Source organism: Anabrus simplex, chromosome 2 (genome assembly GCF_040414725.1).
Source record: "Anabrus simplex isolate iqAnaSimp1 chromosome 2, ASM4041472v1, whole genome shotgun sequence".
Classification (NCBI taxonomy): domain Eukaryota; kingdom Metazoa; phylum Arthropoda; class Insecta; order Orthoptera; family Tettigoniidae; genus Anabrus; species Anabrus simplex.
The window spans coordinates 999959838-999985148 of NC_090266.1; the positions used below are offsets into that span (position 1 = coordinate 999959838).

The 25311-nt window shown below is 37.3% G+C and overlaps 1 protein-coding gene across 1 annotated transcript in view; it reads right to left on the reverse strand.

The window, feature by feature from the left end:
• Positions 1 to 7357: 7357 nt before the first annotated feature.
• Positions 7358 to 25311, reverse strand: part of LOC136864624 (MOB kinase activator-like 4) — a 254865-nt gene continuing 236911 nt past the window's right edge. Inside the window, exon 5 of the mRNA XM_067141862.2 lies at positions 7358 to 13693. Coding sequence (XP_066997963.1) covers positions 13574 to 13693 — 120 coding nt within the window. The 3' untranslated portion in view covers positions 7358 to 13573. The remainder of the gene's footprint in view (positions 13694 to 25311) is intronic.

Here is a 25311-nt window from a genome sequence, read left to right on the forward strand (position 1 = left end):
TGTTTTGGGTGATCCATGTCAAGATAATAAATCAAAGGGGTTATGAACCATTTTGACAGCTCTAATTCTACCAATATATCTTGGCATGGGACAGTTACGTATGTCTTTATTGAAGAGCTTAATTGGTAAAGGAATTTAGGCTATATCTAAATACTCTATAATGTAACAAAGAATAGGCGTGTACATCATGAAAGGAAACAACGTGAATTTAACAAATGTATAACTCTACACAAAACCAATGCTTGTCTGTTGGGGTCTTATAAGTTAACAATGCTCAATTATAATAATTATCATAATATTAATGAAATAAATAACATAATTGCACACAGGTGAAAATAGTGATGTAGGTGTTTAAAATATTATCCAACTTAGCCTAAGTTTCAGGTTATACAAGCCAAGTCAATAAACCGAAGGGTAAAAATACCGCGCGAGTTGGCCGTGCGGTTAGGAGCGCGCAGCTGTGAGCTCGCATCCGGGAGATAGAAGGTTTTGAACCCCACTGCCGGCAGCCCTGAAGATGGTTTTCCGTGCTTTCCCCATTTTCACACCAGGCAAATGCTGAGGCTGTACCTAAGGCCACGGCCGCTTTGTTCCCATTCCTAGGCCTTTCCTGTCCCATCGTCGCCATAAGACCTATATGTGACGGTGTGACGCAAAGCAAACAGCAAAAAAAAAAAAAAAAAAAAAAAAAAAGTAAAAGTCACAGCACCCAAAGACATTCCTGTATTGAGCGACTAAAATGTCACCAGGACACTTTTCTTTCCTGATATGCTCAGCTTGTTAAAAGCCAAATGTAATTAATGTTATTGGCTTCACGCCCCGCTAACTACTTCTACGATTTTCGGAGACGCCGATGTGCAGGAATTTAGTCCTGCAGGAGTTCTTTTACGTGCCAGTAAATCTACCGACACGAGGCTGACGTATTTGAGCACCTTCAACTACCACTGGACTGAAGCAGGATCGAACCTGCCAAGTTGGGGTCAGAAGGCCAGCACCTCAACCGTCTGAACCACTCAGCCCAACTTGTGAAAACTAGATGAAGTCGTATTTATCTTTATCATGTTTAACTTTTTCCCTCCACAAAGATATTTAATTATCTTTCATGGGCCCCGGAAATGGGTAGGCCAGTTGCCCCAACACCACAGCGGACTAGTACTATAATGCTACCTATATGTTTATGTTAGTGCTGAAATCCGATTTCTTACTTTACTAATGCTGAAAGCCCGAAAATGTAATGTTATTCTTTAATAGGGGAATCAGTCTAGAAGGAAATGTTGAAAGTGATGTGAAATCTATCCAGGTTCGTTGTTATCCTAATACTATGGTTTACAGTACATTGCACGTATATAAAGAACGCCACTTACAAACTTGCTTGTCATCCGCTAATTTCTGCGGCCACAAAAGTCACATTTTTCAAGAATGATGACATCTACACATGGTAGATTGTCTGACTGTGCTGTTTTGAACCTTTCTTCTGTCATTTCGAAGTTATTCGCGATCATGAATAATAAACAATCGGCTTTTAGCAACGGCTGATGCACAACGGCTGGCAGAACTCCATGCGGTACTGGATCGTGACGTCACAGCGCGCCGCTTACGTCAGAGGCCGTTTCACTCGCCTTGCGGAAAGGCACTATTAAATATTTTTTTAATGGTAGAAAACAAGGCAACATACCACAATGTAATATGTTTACGTACTATTTCATTGGTGTACTTTTCAAAAAAAATATTTTTGAAAATGATGCATGTTCCCAATTGTACGAAACCTCTACAAAAAAAGTCCACGATGGTATATACCTATTTCAAACCAGTTGCCCTCTAGAAGTGATTTTATATTATAGTCCGCGGTAAAAAACATAACTCCTTAAGATTAAATAAATATTTCAATATTATCCTCAAACTCCTCATCAAAATAAATTGTTTGACCTCCTCCACTATTTCATAAGGATTACAGTAACCTTGTCAGGACATTATTTCCATGAATGGTTCAGAAGTTATGACCATTTTAGACTGTAGTAGTAATTCGTTCCCTGCTGTCTGCTAGCAAGTTGCTTCTACCTCGCCGCTAGAGGTGCTAGTGTCGCTCCAGCTGTCAAGTGGATGAACCTTTCTCTTATTAGAGCTTCGCAACTGTATATATTGGACTGTGATTATAGCTCACATGGTATGAAAGCACGAGACATAAAAGTTTGGACATTAGATATTCCCTATGTTTGTTGTATACACTTTTTAGATAGAACTAATATTTCCAGGCCATATTTGTAAGTTTCTGTAAAATCTAGTAAGCCTCAATCCAGTTATGCCTGAACATAAATACAGTATAAAGTATCAGAAAATTATGTTTATGTCATTCTTCTGAGATGTCAACACAAACAAACATTGAACAGAACCTAGTCTGTTGTGTTCCCATAATTGACAAGCAAGCTTTTGTAACTGTAGCAGCAATGCAATCTTATGGAGATGAGTGGAAACAGAAGAGACAAAGAACACCTCAACTAACATCAATAGTCAATCAATATGTTCTTGTTGTTGTTCTTGTTAAGTTGTAGGAGTTTAGGACATTGCTGGACATAATGTTTTGTTTTCTTCCAGCTCGGCGGTATTAGGCATGAGGGACTTAAGCTTTTAACCCCCCTCCCCCTAATGTGACACTTTCTCCTTTAATTCTTTGAGTGATTGTTTCTCTTATCATTTTGACAGTCATCTTCATAATATTAGCAATGAATAGGGGCCAATGTTCACGCAGTTTTGCAGCTTATAAAGACAATCTTGAACAACCACTGCCAATTATTTCAATGAATTAATGGCTGCACAACAATTTTACGTCAGCAATGTTAGCTGTTGGACGTCTTAATAAAAATCTAAATTTGTGAATATCTCCATTATTATAGCATATATGGTAAAAATGTATCAGCTATAAATGGCTGGAAATTAGGTTTTCTGCAATTATTGTTACGTACACTTTTTAGATAGGACTAACATTGGCAGAGATAATTGTAAGTTTGTGAAAAAGTAATAATCACCAATATCTTGGTTATTATTCCTCGTAAAGTAAAAAAAAGGCATGAAATACAAAAGATCTTTAATTATATTTTACATACTTGTTATGATGAACAATTATTCAATGCATCTAAAATTACTGGAGAAAGTTGACATTTCCTATTTTTGGCCCCCTTAATATTGCTACACCACTGTAAACTATTTACATAATATATTGTATTGTGCATAACACGACTATCCTTAAATACAGAGTTTTGAGAAATTCTGTTAAGCTATTTTCCCGTGATGTAAAAAAATAATAAAAATTATACATAGACAGACAAAAATGGAACTGAACTTCTTTTTTGACATTTGATCATCTAATCTGAGATAAAAACCAAGTTTGAGGCAAAACTTTGAAGTGTGCAGACAAAATAATTTTTAAATTATAGTTTAATTGTGATCTCTCTTCCATAAAGATTTTTCTACCTTGTTAAGCAAAAAACTGAATTGTTCTGTGTGATTCCTAAGTGGTTAAAGTAACGTGTCGGGGTCTTAAACTACAGTTTCATTCAGCAAGGTCGATGAACCCAAATGGGCTCTTAAAAAAATCCTTTTGCCTATCCAAACATGCAAAGTAAGAACATGTATCCTACTACTGATGTTGCTCTCACAACCTGCACATTAATTTCTCTCCAAAGTTTCAGGAAACTGCCATGTACATTGGTATCGCTGTGCATCCAAATTAGTGTTCTTTAGTTTCATGACTGCTTGTTTCACTAAACTAGTTGCACAACCATCATTGTGAAAACTAACCTTTACATTCAACTGAAAGTGATATTTCATATATGGTCACTATCTCTTATTATTAATCTTTATGACACTCTTTACGTATGTATAGATATCCTCACTGAATACATGATTCATTACACCTGTAACTTGAAACTTTTTTTTTTAAATACCAGCAGAGACAGACTGGATGGATGCTGTATAGCTTCTAACCTATGATTCCTCTTGTTACTGTCTTGACAAAGAAATAAAAGGATAAAACTCTAGTACATATTAATGGTTCATATAAATATAAGAAACCAGAGTCATAAGGGAATAATTTCTTCCTTCTTACATGGTGTACATGGGTATTTAATGATTAAACATATAAAAATCAAATTTACACATCTTGTTATACTTTGAGTATCTATTCCTTATTTCAGTCCCATACGTAACAATATTATATTAAAATGAGACAAATTAGCTACTATAACTTGATACACAGGCCTAATTTTTTACAATATACTGCAAGTCTTTGCCTGGTGATCTATTGATGGAAAATAACTTCAAATTCACCTGAAGTTTCAATTATTGTCCTGACAACAGATGCTATGTCAGTACATAAGAGGAGCACTATAGTGCTTATTTTTAGAAAATGAATGTGACATATTAGCTACTATAACTTGATACACAGGCCTAATTTTTTACAATATACTGCAAGTCTTTGCCTGGTGATCTATTGATGGAAAATAACTTCAAATTCACCTGAAGTTTCAATTATTGTCCTGACAACAGATGCTATGTCAGTACATAAGAGGAGCACTACAGTGCTTATTTTTAGAAAATGAACGTGACATATTTGGCAGAAGCAGTCAAATATCACTGCCGACAAGTTCATATTGGCTGATATTTGACATCTAGCACTCCTTGCTGCCAGAGTAGGTTTTGCTTTGTCATTTCATATGTGAGCTTTTTGCTGTCTTCCTGTTTCATTAATGCAATAGAAAGAGTGCAGAGGTGGAATTAATTGCACCAAAAATGATTCTTGTTGTAATTGGTAGGTAACATGCTCCTAATAGACATGCTAAAAATATACATGTGTACTGTCACGCAAAATGCATTTTTTTTGGCCACCATCTTGAAAACATCAAAAATGCAGAAAAATCATATGGTATCAAATTACAGGAAATTTCATTCCGTAAAAGAATATGATACTGGTTTTTAAAAGTAAAATGTTTACAAAGATGGAGTAGGGGAAAAAAAGATGAAACAAGTATAAATGACAGAATTACGGATAGTGAAAACAAAGATACTGAGCGATCAGGAAATTTTGAAATGCACTTGCAGGCAGTTGAGCATATGCTACCTTTGTTCACGAGTTCAGGTCATAGTAAATATGCTAAATGTACAAGAATATACCTTCAACAAATGCAGGAACTGAAAACAATGAATCCATAACTCTACAAAACACTGAATAAAGGCCATTTTACTGTACAAAGAAGGGACAGGAAGTGGTCTGGTTTTTGGATTGATATGTACATTAAGCAAACACTCATGAAATGCACTAAAAGTCATTCTGGTATAATCAATGGAAGAGGAATGACTGAAAGTCAATGTGCAACTTGGATTTTTAGCCCTTCTAAATGCAGTAAAGTACTGTAACATCTGCAATAAGCATGCTGACCAGCGTTTCACATATTGGTAGTGAACAACATACCGATTTAACTTGATGCTAGGGTGGCCACAGATTTCGAAGATATGAAAAAGATAATGCATATTTTTATAGATCACAATCAACTTGCTGCTTCAAGTGATTTTTGGAATATTTTTAATGGAATTACGGATAGCAAAAACAAAGATACTGAAGAAAATGCTGACAATATTGTAAGAAACATCGAAGATAAACTTACTGCCAAACGTTTTAAATATGAAACTTTATTGAAATCAGATCACACAGTAAGGATGAAAGTACTGAGGAAAGGATCGTTATTGCTGGTGAGATACACCATGTAGATTAGCATCTTTTAACATAGAGGATGCTTGCTTGTATTTCCTTGGATAATCACGCTCAAGATGCAAAGGAGTTTTTCAATTATGAGTTATCCACTCTACCAACTTCATTATTTGACCATGGTACCCAGCAAATGAGAAAAAATGATAAATAATCATTGGCAAACTCATTAGATAGCATGAATGTCAAAGAAATACAACGGTTACCTTCCCAACAAAGCGCTTCCTATGTTCTTAGTGGAGGTACATTAATTTACCAGTTACCATGGTCTGCTTCTGCAACATTTTACAAAGTAAAGTGTTTAGTGTGTCATCCTATTCAATACATATATTCTAATCTAAAGATGCATATACGTATTAAATTGGAGGATGCAATAAATCCTTTCCTTTGTAAGGTGAAAACCGTCAATATGGAATGATTTTAATATCTTGTATCTGCAACATTTGGCGATATCATAGGGCAAAACAAATCGTTTGTCAACAGAAGGCATGGAAAAGTGAAAATAGTTTTGGATGGGTATGAGAAAACAAATATAAACAAATTGATTGTGCATGAAGCAGTCGTCCACTGTAGTAGTCTTTGAAGAAAATTCGTTGTGATCATCAAGAAAAACAAATTTCTTTCTAACTCAACAAGCAATGCTTTGTAAATATACTGGGGAGTTATTTTCAGGGAAGAGGTCATTCCGTCTTTCAAGCAGATGATGATGCTGGCACACTAATCGTCAAAGAAGTTTTAAACATAGCCCAGGAAAAACGTGTCACTGTAATATAGCTGATGATACTGATATTTTAACCCTTCTGCTAAAGGTCATTCTGTCATTAATGCAGAAGGTGATGTAGACAAACTAGTTGCCAAAAATCTTTAAACATAGGCCAGGAAAAAACACGTCACTATAGTAGCTGATGATACTGATACTTTAATCCTACTGCTATGTCATTCTTCCAAAAACAATTTAATGCAGTCTGCCACACAATTGAAGTTCGTGACATTGAAGCCTAGCAATGATCTATTGGAGAAGCGGCTTGCAAAACTTTACTTCTTTGTTCATGCACTAGCAGGGTGCAACACCACCAGTGCAGTAAATTTGTTTTCACAATCAGTAATTACGTTAAAAATAATCCATAAATCACATGAAGAAGCAGGAAATGGATTGTGATCTATAAAACATTGCATTATCTTTATCTTCAAAATCTCTGACCATCCATGCATCAGTTAAACCAGTATGTTGTTCACTACCAATACGTGAAACACTGGTCAGCAAACTCATTGCACATGTTACTTCATTGCATTTAGAATGGCTCAAAATGCAAGTTGCACACTGACTTTCAGTCATTCCTCCTCTATGAGTTATACCTGAACCGCTTTTAGTGCATTTGTACAATAAAATGGCCTTTATTGAGCGTTTTGTAAGAGTTCTGGATTCATTGTTTTTAGTTCCTGCATTTCCAGAAGGTATATTCTTGCACATTTAACATAATTACTATGACCTGAACTTGCAAAAAAAGGCAGCATATGCTCAACTGCCTCTAAGTGCATTTCAAAATTTCCTGTTCACTCAGGGTCATGTAGGCATACTTTTTTAATAAATCACCCCCCCCCCACTACTACATCTTTGTAAACATTTTACTTTCAATAACCAATATTATGTTCCTTTTTCAGCATGAAATTTCCTGTAATTTGATACCACAAATGATTTTTTATGATTCATCCTTAATTTTTGATGGTTTTTCAAGATGGTGGCTTAAAAATGCATTTTTCGTGACAGTATGGATGTATATTTTAAGTATTTTTATTAGGAGCATGTTATTTGCCATTTACAATAAGAACAATTTTTGTTTACCGGGCAAGTTGGCCGTGCGGTTAAGAGCGCGCGGCTGTGAGCTTGCATCCGGGAGATAGTCGGTTCGAATCCCACTGCGGCAGACCTTAAGATGGTTTTCCGTGGTTTCCCATTTTCACACCAGGCAAATGCTGGGGCTGTACCTTAATGAAGGCCACGGCCACTTCCTTCCAACTCCTAGGGCTTTCCTATCCCATTGTTGCCATAAGACATGTCTGTGTCGGTCCGACGTAAAGCCACTAGCAAAAAAAACTACTTTTGTTGCAGTTAGTTCCAACTCAAGGAGTTTCTTCACTTATTTCTACCGTTTACATGTGTTGTTCCTTTTGACAGTTTTATCTTTGAATTGTTATTTTTTATTGTTTATTATTTTCTAATTAGTTTTGCTCTTGTGGTCATCATTGTTATTCTATTGTTTTCCTAATATAATAAGTAGGCAGTTGCAGTTATGAAAGACTGCTGTTTACAAATTTATAGACAACGATTTCTTCAAAAGGCAGAGCTAGAGTTCATTCTACCAATGAAAGAAATACCTCAGGTCATGGTGTCACAAGAGTTATGTAAGTGTTTTGAAGTGCATTTGTTGTGTATGACAGTGTTACTGTACTTCTGAATTTCATTTAGCTCAACAAAGCTTAAGAACATGGCAACAATTTCTGTATCTCTACGATGTTCAGAAAGCTAGTTGTTTCACAATCAGTACCTTAGGTAATTGCTTTGACTTTGCGAACTGATACAAGTGAATGTAGTTTGTAATATCCGATAGAATGAGTGCAATACATAGCTATGTAGTGAGCTAAATACACTTGCCAGCAAAAAAAAAAAAAAAAAATTGCGTATTTCAGACAAAATTTAATATCAGCCCATTTGTAACCTGGTAAAAATCAAATATTAAGACATTGCAACGATATGGCAATGTATCGTAAGTTAATTAGCCCACTTAAGAAGTTTCAGCGCAATAATTGATGAAGATCATTACCGTGACAATCACAACAGCCCACCAACATGAATTTGGAAATGTCAAAATCTGGAGCTCTGCACAGTTTCATATGCAGACAATTTGTCCATATGTTTTCAACACATTCCTATTGCCTCAGTAACGGATATTACCTCTTCTAGCCGCAGTTGTGATTCGATCAGGCATGCCGAGGATGAAATCTCGAATGTTCTCTTGTGGTATAAGCCCCATTCTGCCTGGAGCACAGCCCGAAGTTGAGCCAGTGTGTCAGGGGAACGACTCGTAGCACGTCTCCCAAGCATATCCCAGATACGGCGTTTAGGTCGGAACTACGAACAGGCCACACCTATACTCAATTCCGACTTCATCCAGGTACTCGCATACACAAACACCGTGTTGGCGAGCATTGTCAAGCATCAAGATAAGGTTATCGCTGATGACAGGTGCAAAAGACACCACGCGAACCACTAAAATTTCCTCGATGTATCGGTGGGCTGTCAGACTTCCATTCTCGATGAACACAAGCTCTGTGCACACATCAGTGGTAATCTTAGCTCAGACCATCACAGAGCCTCCAGTAAAAATGAAATAGCGTATAGCTTTTAGTGCCGGGAGTGTCCGAGGACATGTTCGGCTCGCCAGATGCAGGTCTTTTGATTTGACACCCGTAGGCGACCTGCGCGTCGTGATGAGGATGAAATTATGATGAAAACGGCACATATAGCCAGTGAAATTAACGAATGATGGTTACAATTCCAGACCCTGCCGGGAATCAAACCCGGGACCCCTGTGACCAAAGGCCAGCACCTTAACCAGTTAGCCATGGAGCCGGACTAGAGCCTCCATCATTTCCATCATTTCATTTCATTTACAGGGTGAATAACATTCCCTGGACCTTCTCATACTCTCTCCTTTTCATCTGGTGCCCTCAAACAGATCTGGACTGATCCATGAACAGCACTGAGTCCCACTGCTCCAAAGTCCAGTTTCAATGGGCATTGGCGAATTGCACCCGAGAGCCACGGTGTTCACTAGTAAGCAGAGGTCCTGTGGCGGGCCTCTTGGACTTCAAATCTGCTTCATACAACCTCCTCCTTACTGTCCTTTCATTGACGTTTGTTCCCCAAACTTGCTGCAAACGATTTCTGGCCTCCACAGCTGTTGTGTGTTGATCACTAAGAACTTGCATTACGAGAAAGCAATCATCGCGGTCAGTTGCACTTCTCCTACGATCAGAACTGGGCCTCCCGGTGTAGATATTGTCCTCTCTGTACCTTTTAATAGTTCTGTACATGTTAGAACAATACATGCTGGTTAACGTCTGCTATATAGTGTGTGCTGTGCCCATCCTGCATTAATGCCATGTCCCTTGCTGCATTTGCAGGTGAAAGAGCCATTATGAGCTGACTTACAAGTGAGACCAACCATCGCAGACAAGCTGTAATATCCACACAAATATGCAGCACAAGAATTCACAACAATAAACCTCAAGAAAAATGTTTGTGGTTATTCTTGTCCAAAGGCGGGAATAGGCAATATTGGTGTTGTGATTGTTAAGGCCAATAATCTTTGCCAATTATTGTGTTGAAAACATCTCAAATGGGCTAATTAACTTACGAGACATTGCCATATTGTTATAATGTCGATATATATAATTTTTACTGGGTTTCAAAAAGAGTAACATTAAATTTTATCTGAAATACTGTGACCGTATGCAGGTCTCGGTTGAGTGAATATGAGCCAGTGTGTCACTGGGCTAACTTTGTCAGCGTGACGCGTGTGTCCTTGAGTCACGTGGTGACCTGTTTCTAACCTGAAGGGGGAGCTTAGCTACTCGAGAAATAAAAATAAAAGTGGACAAGAGATGAAAATAGCGAGAATATGTTCATCTGCAGTCACACTGAATTTATAGTAAAAGGAAATATTTATAATATCTTCAATGGCGTGATGTGCGTAAACAAGAAAGTGTACAACAATGATATTGACTGGACAGAGTTAATGATATCACATGTGAATGGTAATAATTAGCAATTGAATTTTTATTTAATCTGAATGATATCTCAGCAGAAATGAAGGTGAAGTTATTTAATGAAGCCAATAAGAATTCAGTACTTGAATTGACTTTACTTCCTACAATGAGTGCTGCGCGACGGTACTTAAAGCGAGTCATACGTATACAAGTTCTCACTTACTTGTTATTCACTCACGTCCGTCACTTCGTTCGCTTTGCCAGCTTTATTTCATCGCAGAACGTCAGTGGGGATACTGTCAACGACAAGGACATTGTACTAATTTCCTATGCTCAACTTTTACTTCAGACTGTGCTAGCATATGACTCTAATTAGTGTAACCAACAGACGTAGAAAACACCAGATAACTCATAAATGTATGTGTCATTTCATCATAATTTGCAGGATTGTGCACAGGATTTGTCTTAATTCATTTGGTACAAGTTTCAGCAACCATCAGAGAGTGTAAACGTGGAAGAGGACCTCTACATTGTCATTGCCAGAAGATGGAAGTTCGTGCCAGAGACTACACACATTCCATCATGAGTTTCTAAGCCGCAGAAATGCAACGGTTTCAGCCTTAGAATGTGTGATTGAGGACCCCAGGAGTTCGACATGAAGACAACAAAATAAGTTAAGTCGACAAAGTCTTATTTATATCTGTTCTCTGTAGCTCTTTATTTCTATTATTATTCTTTCTTTGGCTTGGTCTTATCGTCTATAGTTGATTTCATTTTCACGATATTACATTGATTATTTCTTTATTTGTGAGACAGGACTTGAAACTTACTTCGTATACTTGTTTGATCCCTGACCACGTGTTGTTGAGTTCAGAAATGACGGATCAGTTGAAGTTATCCATGTGTTATCAGAACCATCCTTTCTTATTGTACGAATTTCATTATAATAGTGAGTTAATCTGTGTCGCATGAATTTATCGAGGTAATATTTTCCCAATATTTTTCACATTTTCATGATAAATTGAACTTATACTCACTCGTGCCTCGTGGTAATGATAGCATGTCATCAGGATAAAATTCCGAATCAAGATTATGGATTTATTTAGAGTACATGCGCTGTGACATATGATTATTAATGGATTATTTAGTCATCGAGACAAATTTAATGGGAATAAGACTTGTTTTGGGACGATAACAGGTCCTTAGACTACACATTGCGTGATAAGTGGTTATGATGAGTAGTAGTCATCATTATGATGTTGTTACTGTACGTGGAATTTGTGTGGAATTTAGTACAGGTGATATGAGTCTTTGTGATATTGAATTTTCACGTGTTAATGTGACGATATTTTTGTACATGATGTTGATCATGGTAGAAGGGAGAGAATGAATCTTCGAGATTATACGAGGTGTAGTCATTGTAGTAATGTCCTCTGATGATAAGAATAAGTCCATGTCGATCGATGTACTCCGTAATTCAGCTTAAATTTGGATCCTGATATAATTCATGGAAGTTAATAATTCGAAGTTTTAAAGTATGGGTAAATTTTACTGGAGGACCTTAGGTCTGGAAAATAGATCCTCAATTTAATATCCTAATAATGTTATAGTTCGATACCAGGCGAACTCACTTTTCCTTGCCGTAATTCGTACGCACGTGGAGACTTTACATTTTCAACAACATTTATAAATAGATTTATGGGAGAGTGGTGATATTGATTAGTACCTGAATGTGACGTGTAGATATTGTAAATATTTCTTCTTTTAGAATTTTCCAGTAGTTAGTTGTAGATTTAGTGAGATTTTTCTAGTGCTAAGACATTTTTTGTGCATTTGTGATGTGATAATCTGGGACACTTTAGTGGTGTTTATTCACAGTTGTGGACAGGATTTCCACATTGATGAAGTATTTTTTTCTATTTAATGATTTTTTTCGAGGAGTCATAATGCTAATTTCAGTTCTTATGATGACCAAGTGATAATAAATTTAGTTGTTAGTTCTCACGATGAGATAAGTGGGAAAGACGTTGAACAGATATACTCGACGTCTCGAATTAACTTTATCAGAAAGCAAAAGCAAATTCAAATTTCATTCAGATGTTAATAAAATTTTGATCAACATAATTTCACTAATATTTTGTTAAAAGAAGTAAACTTATAATCTTGGATATTTATCTTATACACTTCATTAAAAGTTAATGCATTTTTTCCAGATTGTTCGAGGGATTCGAGGAAACAAGCTCATTTTTCAAACGAATAACTTTCAAATTATTAAAATAATATTTATTGAACAAAAAAAAAAAAATGTTATATTCAACACTCTGTTAGAACTGTATGGAAAACTAAATCATGTGTACCACTCCATTCGCTAGTATTTTTTATGTCACATCAAGATTCAATAGTAAATTAACGTAACGTAGCGATCATTTTTCATCATCATAGATATCAGGATGGTAAATATTTTATTTTATTTGAATAAATGTGTGATATGATTTCTAAACTTAAACATTCTTATTTCCGAACCTCATATCAAATCCTGCCACTTGTATTTATTAAGCTAACACTGTATACCCTGCCTGATGAGCATCTATTGCATCCTTCAATTAGAACGTGTTTCCTGCAGACCATTATCTGCTCTTTAATTTTTTAATGTATGTTATCGTAGTGAAAATGATGTATATAAAGATCGATGTATTTATAGCTTTACTGATGCATGTATATTAACACACTGCAAACTGCATGCCCGAGTTGTGGTGTATAGTACTTATGTGGTATTGTTCAACATTCAAATCAGCTTCACGTGATACATGGCAATGAGGCTCAGCAGCTCCAAGTTCCCACCAAATGTGTCACGTTCATACTTTCAAAAGTAGCACTATAAACCATAGGGCTACTGCAATAGGTCTGTTTTTTTACCCCATACTGTATCCAAAGGTGTTGGCATGATGATTCTTCCCTTTATTTGAACAGTTTCTCTCACTGTTTATCATCATAAATAATAGCATTCACCCTCATTGTTCCCAGGTTAAAAAGTGGTTTAACACTTTAGGCATCTGTTTCTCCACTGCCTTCTTCTTCAAGGATTGGAACGATAAGATTATCCTTTGACATCAGGCTGTACTTCGTAACAAATGCCGTGAAGCGCCGACATAGATAGGTTTCATTCTGGAAGAAAAATACATCCCAGTTTTAAGGCACAATAAATATGATAGATGAAAACTGTAGTTAGAAAGAAAGAGATCAATCAAGAAGTGACATATATGGAGAGAAATGACAGTGAAATGAAAGACATTACGGGAATCTTGCAAAATTAGATATACTAACATACTTCAGAACAATTAATTTAAACAATAGGCAATGAATGGATATCGAGAGATCTTCTTGGAATCTGAACATATCTAAAAGCAGTTTGTAATTTTCATTTCCTTTGTAGGAAACAAGATAACAAAATTAATGGTGATAAACAGCAAAGTAAAGCACAGAATTTACACAAAGAAAGTTATGAAACATCATAAAAATTTACCTGCATGTCTTGTATAAATGAATCAAATTGCCAGGAAAGATTACAAATTAATAACACCAACACACACTATGCTTTTTGTTGAACACAGGATGTACACAAATCATGGACATGAGAACATGAAATTATGGAAAAAAATAGAACCCCTCTTTAAAGTTAATAGAACAGCTTGGAATGGATCAAGGAAAACTGGTACGATATGAAAGAGAATGTTGTAGGAAGTAAATTGCATACCTGCCAACTTTACAAAACCAAAAATCAGGAGATTTTGACATGAAAATCATGAAAAATCAGGAGAAATCAGGAGATACAATTGGTCAAAACTGCTTATTCTACATGTCTTGCACAATACAGTACTATGATACATTTATAACACTTACTGTCTCAAAGCCCGTCTGTTGCTACACGAGGCTACAAGGCTAAAAAGTACACATCTCTATTCCCTAACAGGAAGTATGTGAGTAAGGTGATCGGTCTCTCATAAGCCTACCGAAAATAGTATGAACTCATGCTCCACATACGTGAATCAGTCATTTCAGGTTCCCTATGGGAATCAACATCATCTGATGGCCAGGCAGGCGGCTCTAAGTATCCTACACAGTGGCCTCCACGGTATGCACAAGCCATGCATCTTGGTAGGTGTGCTATTTACAAACTGATGAGCCCAATTTAGCACACTGGAGCGAAACGCTGGCAACCAGGAACGAGTTGGCTGGAAAATTTATAATGTCCAATAACGGACCAACTATATCGGTATTATAAGTACTACAGTGTCGATCTACTAGTTCAAAGTTCCAGAGCTAGAATGACCAGGCTGCAGACAACTGCGAACACTCCTGTGTAATTATTCCATTTAAGTGTGCACACTGCTCATTCCAATCACTGCCTCAGAGTAGGGATTGAATAGCTGGAATACTTTGATGATCCAGTGTGTTACGTACCAGTAGTATCAGAAAATTTATGAACCACAGCAATGGCATGCCAAAGAACTCCCTAGCTACTTCCCGTCAATATTCAGGCAGGCTGTCATACTCGATACAGAGCAGTAATCCCATCTATCGGAGATAAATGGCAGCAGAATACACAACGCATGTCACAACAAACAATGGCCAATATAATGCTATTGTTGATCAATTTCGTGAGCTTTCTATATTGGAGGCCTTCACATTTAGTTTTCTTCCGACTCTGTGATATTAGAGCATCTAATGTAAAGTGAGCCTCCTTTCTTTCATGACTCCCTCCTATTTTGTTATTCAAGCGATCATTCCTTTATGACTTTTTTCTCATTCTTATAATCATCTTTACAATTTAATCACCATCACCACCAACATTATTATAGTCGGTATGGTAAAACTGAATAAGACATAAATAATCGGAAATTGTATTCTCTATAATCATCTTCACAATTTAATCACCATCACCACCAATATTATTATAGTCGGTACGGTAAAACTGAATAAGACATAAATAATCGGAAATTGTATTCTCTATAATCATCTTCACAATTTAATCACTATCACCACCAATATTATTATAGTCGGTACGGTAAAACTGAATAAGACATAAATAATCGGAAATTGTATTCTCTATAACATTTGTTATGTAGTACTTTTCTATATGACCAATAAGATAGGTAATTAAAAATTACATTTTTGGGACTTTCCCTTAAACTACATTTCTGAACAGGGTGAATAAAATTATTTATAGTGTAGACTTTGTTCCTTATTCCCCGACTTTACATAACGCTCCGGTCACCCATTTTCTCGTACCTTGGCACCGATATGATTTTAGCAACAAAAATACAAATTCATGAATATCTCTGCTATCATAGCCGGTACGGTAAAATGTGTAAGACATAAATGACAGGAAATTTAATATATAATTTTAGTTATGTAGTATTTATCAACAGGGCCAATAACAACATAAATATTTGAGAATTAAACTTCAGGCTTTCCCTTAAACTACAATTTCACTCAGCGTGAATAAAATTATTCAGGGCCTAGATTACAGCGACTTATTCCCCGACGTTATATGAGGATTTTCATTATTAAATTATTATTATATTCTCTTCAGCCGTTTTCTCATGACGAGCATACATACATGCAGATAGAAATTATGGAAAATTAAAACGTGCATTTTGCCTTGTTACTATGGTCATGATCGGTATGGAAATATCATTCTTTTAAAATTCTGAGCAATATACAGACAAAACTCATATTTCATTTATATTGAAATAAATTAAAATTAGTCAGAATTGTCTCCAAACGTCTCCTAAAATCTCTAGAAAAGTAACTAGTTGTTAACATTGAAATTCTTTCACTAAATTACTAAGGTAAACTCCATATCTAGCAACTAGTCTCTAGAATCTACTAGACTGATGTGAACAAACACGAACATAGCACACGAGAACGAGAGATTGACAATCGATATACGCGTTTCGATATATGGGTTTCAATAAACATCGCACATCCGCATACTTTTCTCGCATTAATCAAAGTCGATATTTCGTTTGAAAGCGCCAATGAGCGAAGGACTTCCGGTCACTGGCGTAAAAAAGCTGAAATGGCGGGATTTGGAAACAAATGTTTTGAAGTTCACCACAAAATAAGCTAATACCCTAAATAAGATAAAATCGAGATAAATAATAGCACAATTGGGAGGCGGGAAGAATTGTCAAAAATCGGGAGTCTCCCGCCTAAATCGGGAAAGTTGGCAGGTATGAAATTGGCAATAGGGACCAGATAGGTATGACCAACACAAAGTCGGATATTGCAAGAATTTGTCATGCGGAGCGTAGTACTAGGACATTAGTTTACGGGCCATAAACTGACACAATCACGAATCAAAATGGCACTGTATATAGAAAGGATGTGAGCAAGTGAAATATGTATTGCGTCAGCACGTAAATACTTGCGTTACATAAATATTGAAGCATGACGTGCCCCGCTGAGGAGACAAATATGGGAATAGATTATTTATTCCTATCATAATTTTGCTTATTTCGATGCAAGCATTTACACCTTAGTGAGTTCACTCAGTCAATTCAAACCACCCTGTATGAGAGAATTCTCTCATTATCAGTCTTTTATAGAGGAAGAATCACAGGATGTCAGTGAGGCACATGAATAAACGGAATCATATTCTGAGGTTTATCTTCTTATTCTCTTTAATTTTTTGTACAAATCTATTTATGTGACAAATCACAAGGAATACAGTGGGTTTAGTAAGTACAAGTAATAATTCCTCTTATTCTAATTCCCAAGGCCCGGCTTTTGATAAAAAGTCATTTTTTTTCTGGGTACTCCGAGACAATGCTTAGTGACAATTAAGTGGATTCTGCAATAAGTATGTTAGATATGCGAGGGTTTTAAAGGTCATCAAAATTCATTTTTCCCACATTTTCCAGATTAAAGTAATTTTTTAATATTTAGGTCCATTTTAAAAATGTTCATACTTTTATAGGTAATTTTTGTTATCAGATATGGTTGAACGTTAATTTTAAAGTCAATTTTTTAGTATCTGTGTTTCTGAACTATAAAAAACATGTCAGCATAAATATTCTTCAATAACCCATATACTGTAGCTGTACAGTGCTTATCTGTGTTTACTAGCTTCTTCTTACCTATGCAGCAGTTTTAATTTTTCTTGGCCATGATGCATTTGTGTGTACAGTTTGAGTCATCGATTTCTTCATGTGCAAGTGAGTACTGTGTCAGTCTCGGAGAAGAACCTGGGGTAATCCTCTCAGCGCTGTATGGCTTGTGTAGATTTTCACTTTACTGGAAGTGTTGACAGCTATGACACAGCTCTGGCCCCTGATTGTTCACTCAGCCAGCAACTATAGGACTTCTAAAGTGTGTGTTGTAGGTGTTTGTTGTGCAGTGTTATATTGAAATGAAAAACAAAAGCAGTCAACTGCAAGCCGTATAAAACAGTGTGTCGGAGTTCGGTGAAAACATATTCTCAACTGATGGAATTCTACTGTTCTGTAAAGTGTGTAACATTAAAGTTGCTGCAGATAAAAGGTTCACCATACAACAACATGTTCGGCGCAAAAATTATTTGCGAAGTCTTGAAAATGTGAACAAAAGGAAAGGGTTGGAGTTACTGTTAAAAGAAACTGTTTCGATATCAAGTAACAAGTCATCTTCCTTTTAAAGAATTATGTGAAGTGTTTGTTAGTGCAAAAATATTCACATCTTGCAATTCACCAGGCTCAGTCAGACTCAAACCCATTGTCTTGGGAATAGGACAGTAACTAAACAACTGAGCTCCTCAGATCAGTAGGTTGAGAAATAGGAAATTATAATAACAATTTTCAAGATAGGTTATACAAAAATATGTCGTGATGTTATCTATATTACCAAAATCAGGAAAAATGTACTGGAAAGAAGAGTTAAGAGTTGAGGGAAAACTAAGCAATCCCAAGCAATCCTAAATTGATTTCCTTGATTGCCACACTGGTCCCACTATTCCAAACAAATCAATGTTGCATAAAAAATACCTATTAATACATGAATGTGTGAAGGGGAAAAATGTATATATCAATTGATGAGAATACAGACACAGAGGGACATTATGTAGGTAATGTAGTGATAGAGACCCTAGAAACTAATAGCCCCGGGCAAACTTTTCTTCTCATCTCAGAGATTTTGTAAGCGGTTAACTAGTCAGATATGTAAACTGTTTGATAAAACCAGGTGTTTAATACGCCCTAGTGGAATACAACATGAGAACGTTCTACTCTTCCTAACAGATGCAGCACCATACATGGTAAAGGCAACAAAATCTATGAGATCATTTTACAGTAAGATGGTGCATGTAGAATAGGCCCTTGTTCAGCATAGCAGCTGAGGCTGTCTGGGTGAGGCACTGGTCCTATTTCCCAGTTGTATCCCCCAAACCAAAGTCTCACACTCCAGGACATTGCTCTTGAGGCAGTAGAGGTGGGATCCATATTGGAGATCAGAATATCAAAAGTTCACAAATAAATTAATTATACCACCTTTCCAATACTTCACAATCCTTATATTTAGGATGCTTAAACATAGTAAGCATCATCAGCCAGAAAAACATAACCCCAAAGTTAGGTCAGAGCCCTTAACCTGATTTCATAAAGTAGAATTGTTCACTAAGGTCTAATACACTACTGTCCAAAAGTTAAGCATAAGTTACGAGTAAGCAGGGCAACAGGAAATAGATCGCATATCACACGACATATGCACCTACCACCAACCTTACGTGTTCACTAGGAAAGGAGTGTTCCCTGCTTTGACTAGTGGCGTAACCGCAAGGTAAACACAGCCAGTGCCTGCGCCCCATATTCCCTGTTGTGTCTGCCCTGATATAGTGTGTGGAGTGTAGCCTCGTGGTGAACGTGACAACATAATGGCACGACGACGCCACTTGGACCTCGTTTTGCAGGGTAGAATACCCGGCTGCCTAAAAGCAGGCCAGACACAGACCGAAGTCGCCGTATCCTTGAATGTGCCACAAAGTGTCATTTCCAGGCTTGGGAGACAAATTTGGGACACAGGAGATGTTAGTCGCAGGCCAGTACCAGGTTGACCAAGGGTAACCACCCCACAGCAGGACCGATGCCTGGCCTTAACCACCCGACAAAATCGGAGTGCACCTGCAAGACAATTGTCGACGGAGCCTGCAGCCGTCTCAGGGATTGCCATTTCCAGGCAAACTGTGTACCAGAGGCTCAGAACAGCAGGGCTGTTTGCCCGACGTCCAGCGGTGTGCGTCCCGCTCACTCCAGCACAGAGATGGGCCCGTTTACTGGGGAGCCATCAACATCGAAACTGGAACATGAATGAATGCAGAGGCAAGTGGTGGTGTCATGGTGTGGAGCAGCATCATGTTGAATGGCAGTACGGACCTGCATATCTTCATGAGTGGTCCAAGGAACACTTAACGCTCGGAGATACAGGGATGAGGTACTGAGACCACATGTTTGACTCTTCAGAGGTGCGGTTGGTCCAGACCTCTTCTTAATGGACGATAATGCCCGACTGCACCGCGCTGTTCTGGTGGATGAATTTCTGGCTGGGGAAGACATTCATGGCATGGACTGGCCAGTGAGGTCTCTGGATCCGAGCCCTATAGAACATGCATGCGATGCATTGGGGAGGCGGATTGCACCCCGTCAGCCTTCACCAAGGACCCTCCAAGACCTCTGCATTGCCCTCAATCAAATCAAAACAATACTGATCTGCATTTAGGGCAATCGCCCAGGTGGCATATTCCCTATCTGTTGTTTTCCTAGCCTTTTCTTAAATAATTTCAAAGAAATTGGAATTCGGAGGAATGGGATCGACTGCCACAAGAGCTCTTGGACCATCTGACAGAGAGCATGCCACGTCGCTGCAAAGCATGTGTGGCCATTAGTGGTAACCATACACCCTATTAACAGCATATTTTGTTGTGGAAGACATTGTCAAGTTTTGTTAGTTGTTGTCAACGGTGTAACTTAGCTATCAGAACCTTTCTGACACTGTTTCTTTTGGACAAGTTGTGTGACATATGGTGTGTGATTCAGCTTCCGTTTGTACAGCAATCCGTCTGACATTCCTATCAGGAGGTATGGCCTCGTTTAGGGATTATGTTTAACTCTTGGACACTAGTGTAGTTCACAATGGTAAACTCTGAATCAACCATAAAATATAGTTAAATTGTACTAAGTTAAATTATTATAAGTGAATGATTAGAATTTCTTATGTCATGTAAAAGGAGAATAATATGAAATATGACGTCAAAATTATAATTTGACCATGTGTGAAGTAATCAAATTTATTACAATCTCAATAATATAATTAGTTCATAGCTGTGTTCTTCAATCCTTCTAAAAAGTTCAGATTAAATGAAATATAGATAAATAAATCCACTGGTTAAAATCTCATTTCAAATTGTCAGAAAATGAGTCAGGTAAAAAGAATTCACAGAATAGGTGGTTGAAAAACGGAAGTTTGTAAAGTTGAGTTGAATTCCGTCTGAAAGGGCGTGAATGTGTGGAAATTTGTCCAACTTTCTTCCGGGTAGTGAGCTAAAGCCATAGACTGTCGTACTTGAGTTCCATATAGCCTTAGATGTAGAATAAATCGCAATAATGTCGCGTGTTGAAGTCCCTTATGTTAACAGAGAGGTGACTGTTCACCTTGGCTGCTCGTGAAGGTCTGGCAGTCGTTAGATTAGGTTCATAACTTGTAATAGAGGTGGGATCCCTTGCTGAGTCCGAGGGATAAACTGACCCTGGATGGTAAACGGATTATGAAAGTAGTAGTCCAAGTTTTCAAAAATGGAGATAAGGAAAACGTAAGATGATTACCGCCCAGTTTCGATAACAACAAGGGTCTGTAAATGTATGGAACATCTAGTTGTTAAATGTATATTAGATTTTCTCAGGGAGAGAAACCTGTTGAACGCAAACCAACATGGCTTCATTCCGGGAAAATCCTGCACAACACTTTTAAACAAAAGTCATTGATGACTGGCAGTTCTTTTTGGAGCAGACGGATGTCTCACAAATAGACTGTGTGACTCTGGACTGGAGCAAAGCTTTTGACCAGGTGTCACATCAAAGACTTCTGTTAAAACTTAACTACGGCATTCAGGGTAAACTGCTGGCACGGTTGAGGTCACTTTTGGTGGGTTGAACAAAATGTGTTGTGGAAGGAGAAGCCAAATCAGACCAAATCACAATTACTTCTGGAGTAATTCAGGGCAGTGTTGTAGGGCCCCTCTGGTACACGATTCATGCGCTCAACTTACCGGATTGTGTAAGTTCTACCATAACGCATTATGCCAATGACACAGTCATTTACAGAGCCATGAAGAACAATGATGATATTGTACAATTCCAATCAGATCTGGATAGTATAGCTCTGTGGTGTGAGGTAAATAAAATGTATATAAATATTAGGAAGTGTAAATATATAAGACTAAGCAGAGCTAGACAACCATTCCAGAACCAACCTACTCTATGTGGAATCCAATCACCGACTTCTAACTCCATCAAACTGCTCAATCTAAAATGGAATAAGCATGTGGAGGAAGTGAGGTGTAAGGCATACAGAGCGCTAGCTTTCGTCCGTAGATGTCTCTTGGGAGGAAGAAGTAAAGCCCTACGAACGGCTTAAATTTCCCTAGTGCGGCCCATACTACAATATGGCCTTCCTTCCTGGCACCCAACGACAATGAAAAATATGAGGAAACTAGAGGGTGTCCAGCGACGAGCAAAACATTTAATAACAAACACATCCCTTTAAACACAGTCAGGTCATTGCCGCCAGTGAACTCGTTATGTACACAAATAGACGTAGCCTTCCTTGAGAAATCCCTGACAGACAACACACACCTCTGCCCTCTCCACCGCCTCAGCTTATTTACCGCTCTGTTAAGAGAGGCCAAGGAGTTACTCTTGTCCCTGCCTTCGCCAGAACAACCTCATATTTAAATGGCTATTACGCAAGATCTGCTCGTATCTGGAATCTTCTACCATCTGAGGTAAAACTGCTTCCTCTTCCTCACTTCCTACGCGCAGTAAAGAAAATGTAAATGGAAACCCATATGTGATGTATATAACTTGTATAAATTAGAATTGTAAGAAAGATGGAGGCAAGTACAGTTGAATGTGGGCAAATGTGTATGCGTGTGCGTGTGGGAGTGGTTGTGAATGAGAATGTATACAAGGGTATGAGAGTATAAATGAGTGGGTCTTCTTACCCTATTATGTATAGAATAAATCAAGATAATAATAATTATTCTAAGAATACAGTGTTTGGAGTGTAAATATGTAAATTTAAAATTGTCTACATATATGTAAATATTCAGTGGAGTTTATGTACACATACTGTACATGTGGGGATGGAGGCACTTCAGTGTATGTGGGGCTTGCCCTTTCTCTATCTACCACCCTTAATTTTAAACGTACAATTTAAGGAAAATAAATAAAAATAATGTTATTAAAGTGCAGCCCGCGATAGTGCCTGAAGTTTCCAATGTGGCCCTCGAGCCCTTACAAATTGGAAACCCCTGCTCTAGCTTACGTAGGATAGGCTTATTTTGTTTCCATTTTGAATAGAGGGAATGGGGAATAATATTGCCTTTTTCGTTTAAATATCTGTGGATATGTTGGTAGAATTACTTATAAAGACAGGTTATAATACAAAGTTATACATCCCGCAGCTTTTACATTTATACAAGCAATCGACACAGATTTTGTAAATAAAAAAACACAATATTTTTGTAAGTTTTGTTTTTAAAAATGTGTAAGAGAAAATACAGTATTTCTGGCTCCATGGTTAAATGGTAAGCGTGCTGGCCTTTCATCACAGGATTCCCGGGTTCGATTCCCAGCAGGGTCGGGAATTTTAACCATCATTGATTAATTTCGCTGGCATAGGGGCTGGGTGTATGCGACGTCTTCATCATCATTTCATCGTCATTCCGACGCACAGGTAGCCTACGGGCGTCAAATCAAAAGACCTGCACCTGGCGAGCCGAACATGTCCTCTAACACTCCCGGCACTAAAACCATACTCCATTTCGTTTCACTGATGATAGTTCAAGATCGTTACATTATTGGTGATTATTGCTGCTTTTCATATTCAAATATTGCACTGTTGGCATACGGTTGAGAAAACGAAAATAATAATTAACCAGCCAATTCCTGTATTCTGATATTTGTAGTTCTGCGTGATGCAAGTCTCCGGTGTATTTTACACCTCTGATCTTTCAGCATTTAAGGACAGTTAACATTTCTATTACATTGAGGGGGGGGGGGGTCTGTCTCAAAAGTATTTACTTTTAACTACATTTATGTTGTTTTAGTTAATCTATTGTAATAAGGATATACCTGTATCTAAGCATGGTTTAGAATATTGTATTTAGTTATTTTATTAAAAAATATCTTTCTTGTTTTCAGTGGCGTAGCATGAACTTTTGAGTTGGGGATGCCAAAAATTATAACAATTAAACATGTCTATGAAATGTACAAGAAATGCGGGCTTTGACAAAAGCTCACCTAACAACTGTTTTTCAATAGCCAAAGAATTTAAACACGACAAGCAACTATTGCTCATAGAATTTATAAGGTATGTTTTCATTCTCTTTAGCATGCTCATGCTGCGTCTACTGCTTGCTGCAGTAGTTGGAATCATCTGTACTAAGCGTAGTAGTTTAATTACTTCCTGATAGATAAAGTCAAGACTGTTTATAAATGCTTCATCTGATCTGCATATACAATGCGAAGTTCATTTAGTAATTGATTAACATTAAAGAATGGATACTGTTTAACCAAAGTAAAACTTATTTTCTTGTACTAACTCAATGAAATTTAGATGAGTAAGATCTTCATAATCTACTTTTCATTTGAGCTGTTAGTGAATCTACTATTTCAAGTCAGCACTCTCGAAGTGTCCTTTTTCTTAGTATCATACATTATGTTTTCATTCAACTGCATGCTTTAATGCATCTGTCAGTGAAATATTCGTTTCTTAATTTTTCTATTTTTTGACGACAGCATGTATCTCATTATGGAAGGTTACAATACTCACTGTCGATGATTGTAACAGTTTGAAAAGATGATTATGAAAATGAAACAAGCTTCGAATACACACAGCAAATATACAAAAGTTGGGTCATCCGTATGTTTTTTGAGACCAATGGCATAGTTCACACGGCCGTCGTCCCATTCACTATTTTCATCATCAATAATTTCATCAAGAACCCTTTGAAATGTTTCATAATGGTAAAAACTGCCCTTGAATGAAAATTCCATCTGGTATTGCTAGCTTGTGGAAGCTTAAATCCTCTTTCAGTCAACAAAACTGTTGTTTTAGAAGACTTGCTGAAAAAATCTGTGAAAAGCAGTCAAGGCACAGACAAACAAACGAACCTGTTTTATTGTTTTTGAGCCATACAAAGTACCAAATTTAACTGATGGGTGTAACAATGGACGAAAAGAGCATATGGGCAAAACTGTTTCACTAGCTTTTGAACTTCTCCCTTTCCACCCGCCATTACAGCTGTGCCATCCTATGTCTGACATGACCTTTTCTCTATTTACTTCCCAGTCAAGTAGAACTTTGTGTATGACTTCCGACAATCCCGCATTTACTTCCCAGTCAAGTAGAACGTTGTGTACGACTTCGGACAATCCCGCAGCTGTTTTATCCTTGCAAACGCCATAAAAACCAACGAATCTCTCCTCTATTCTATCATTTACACAATATCAAATTTTATGCTCATCTGGCTC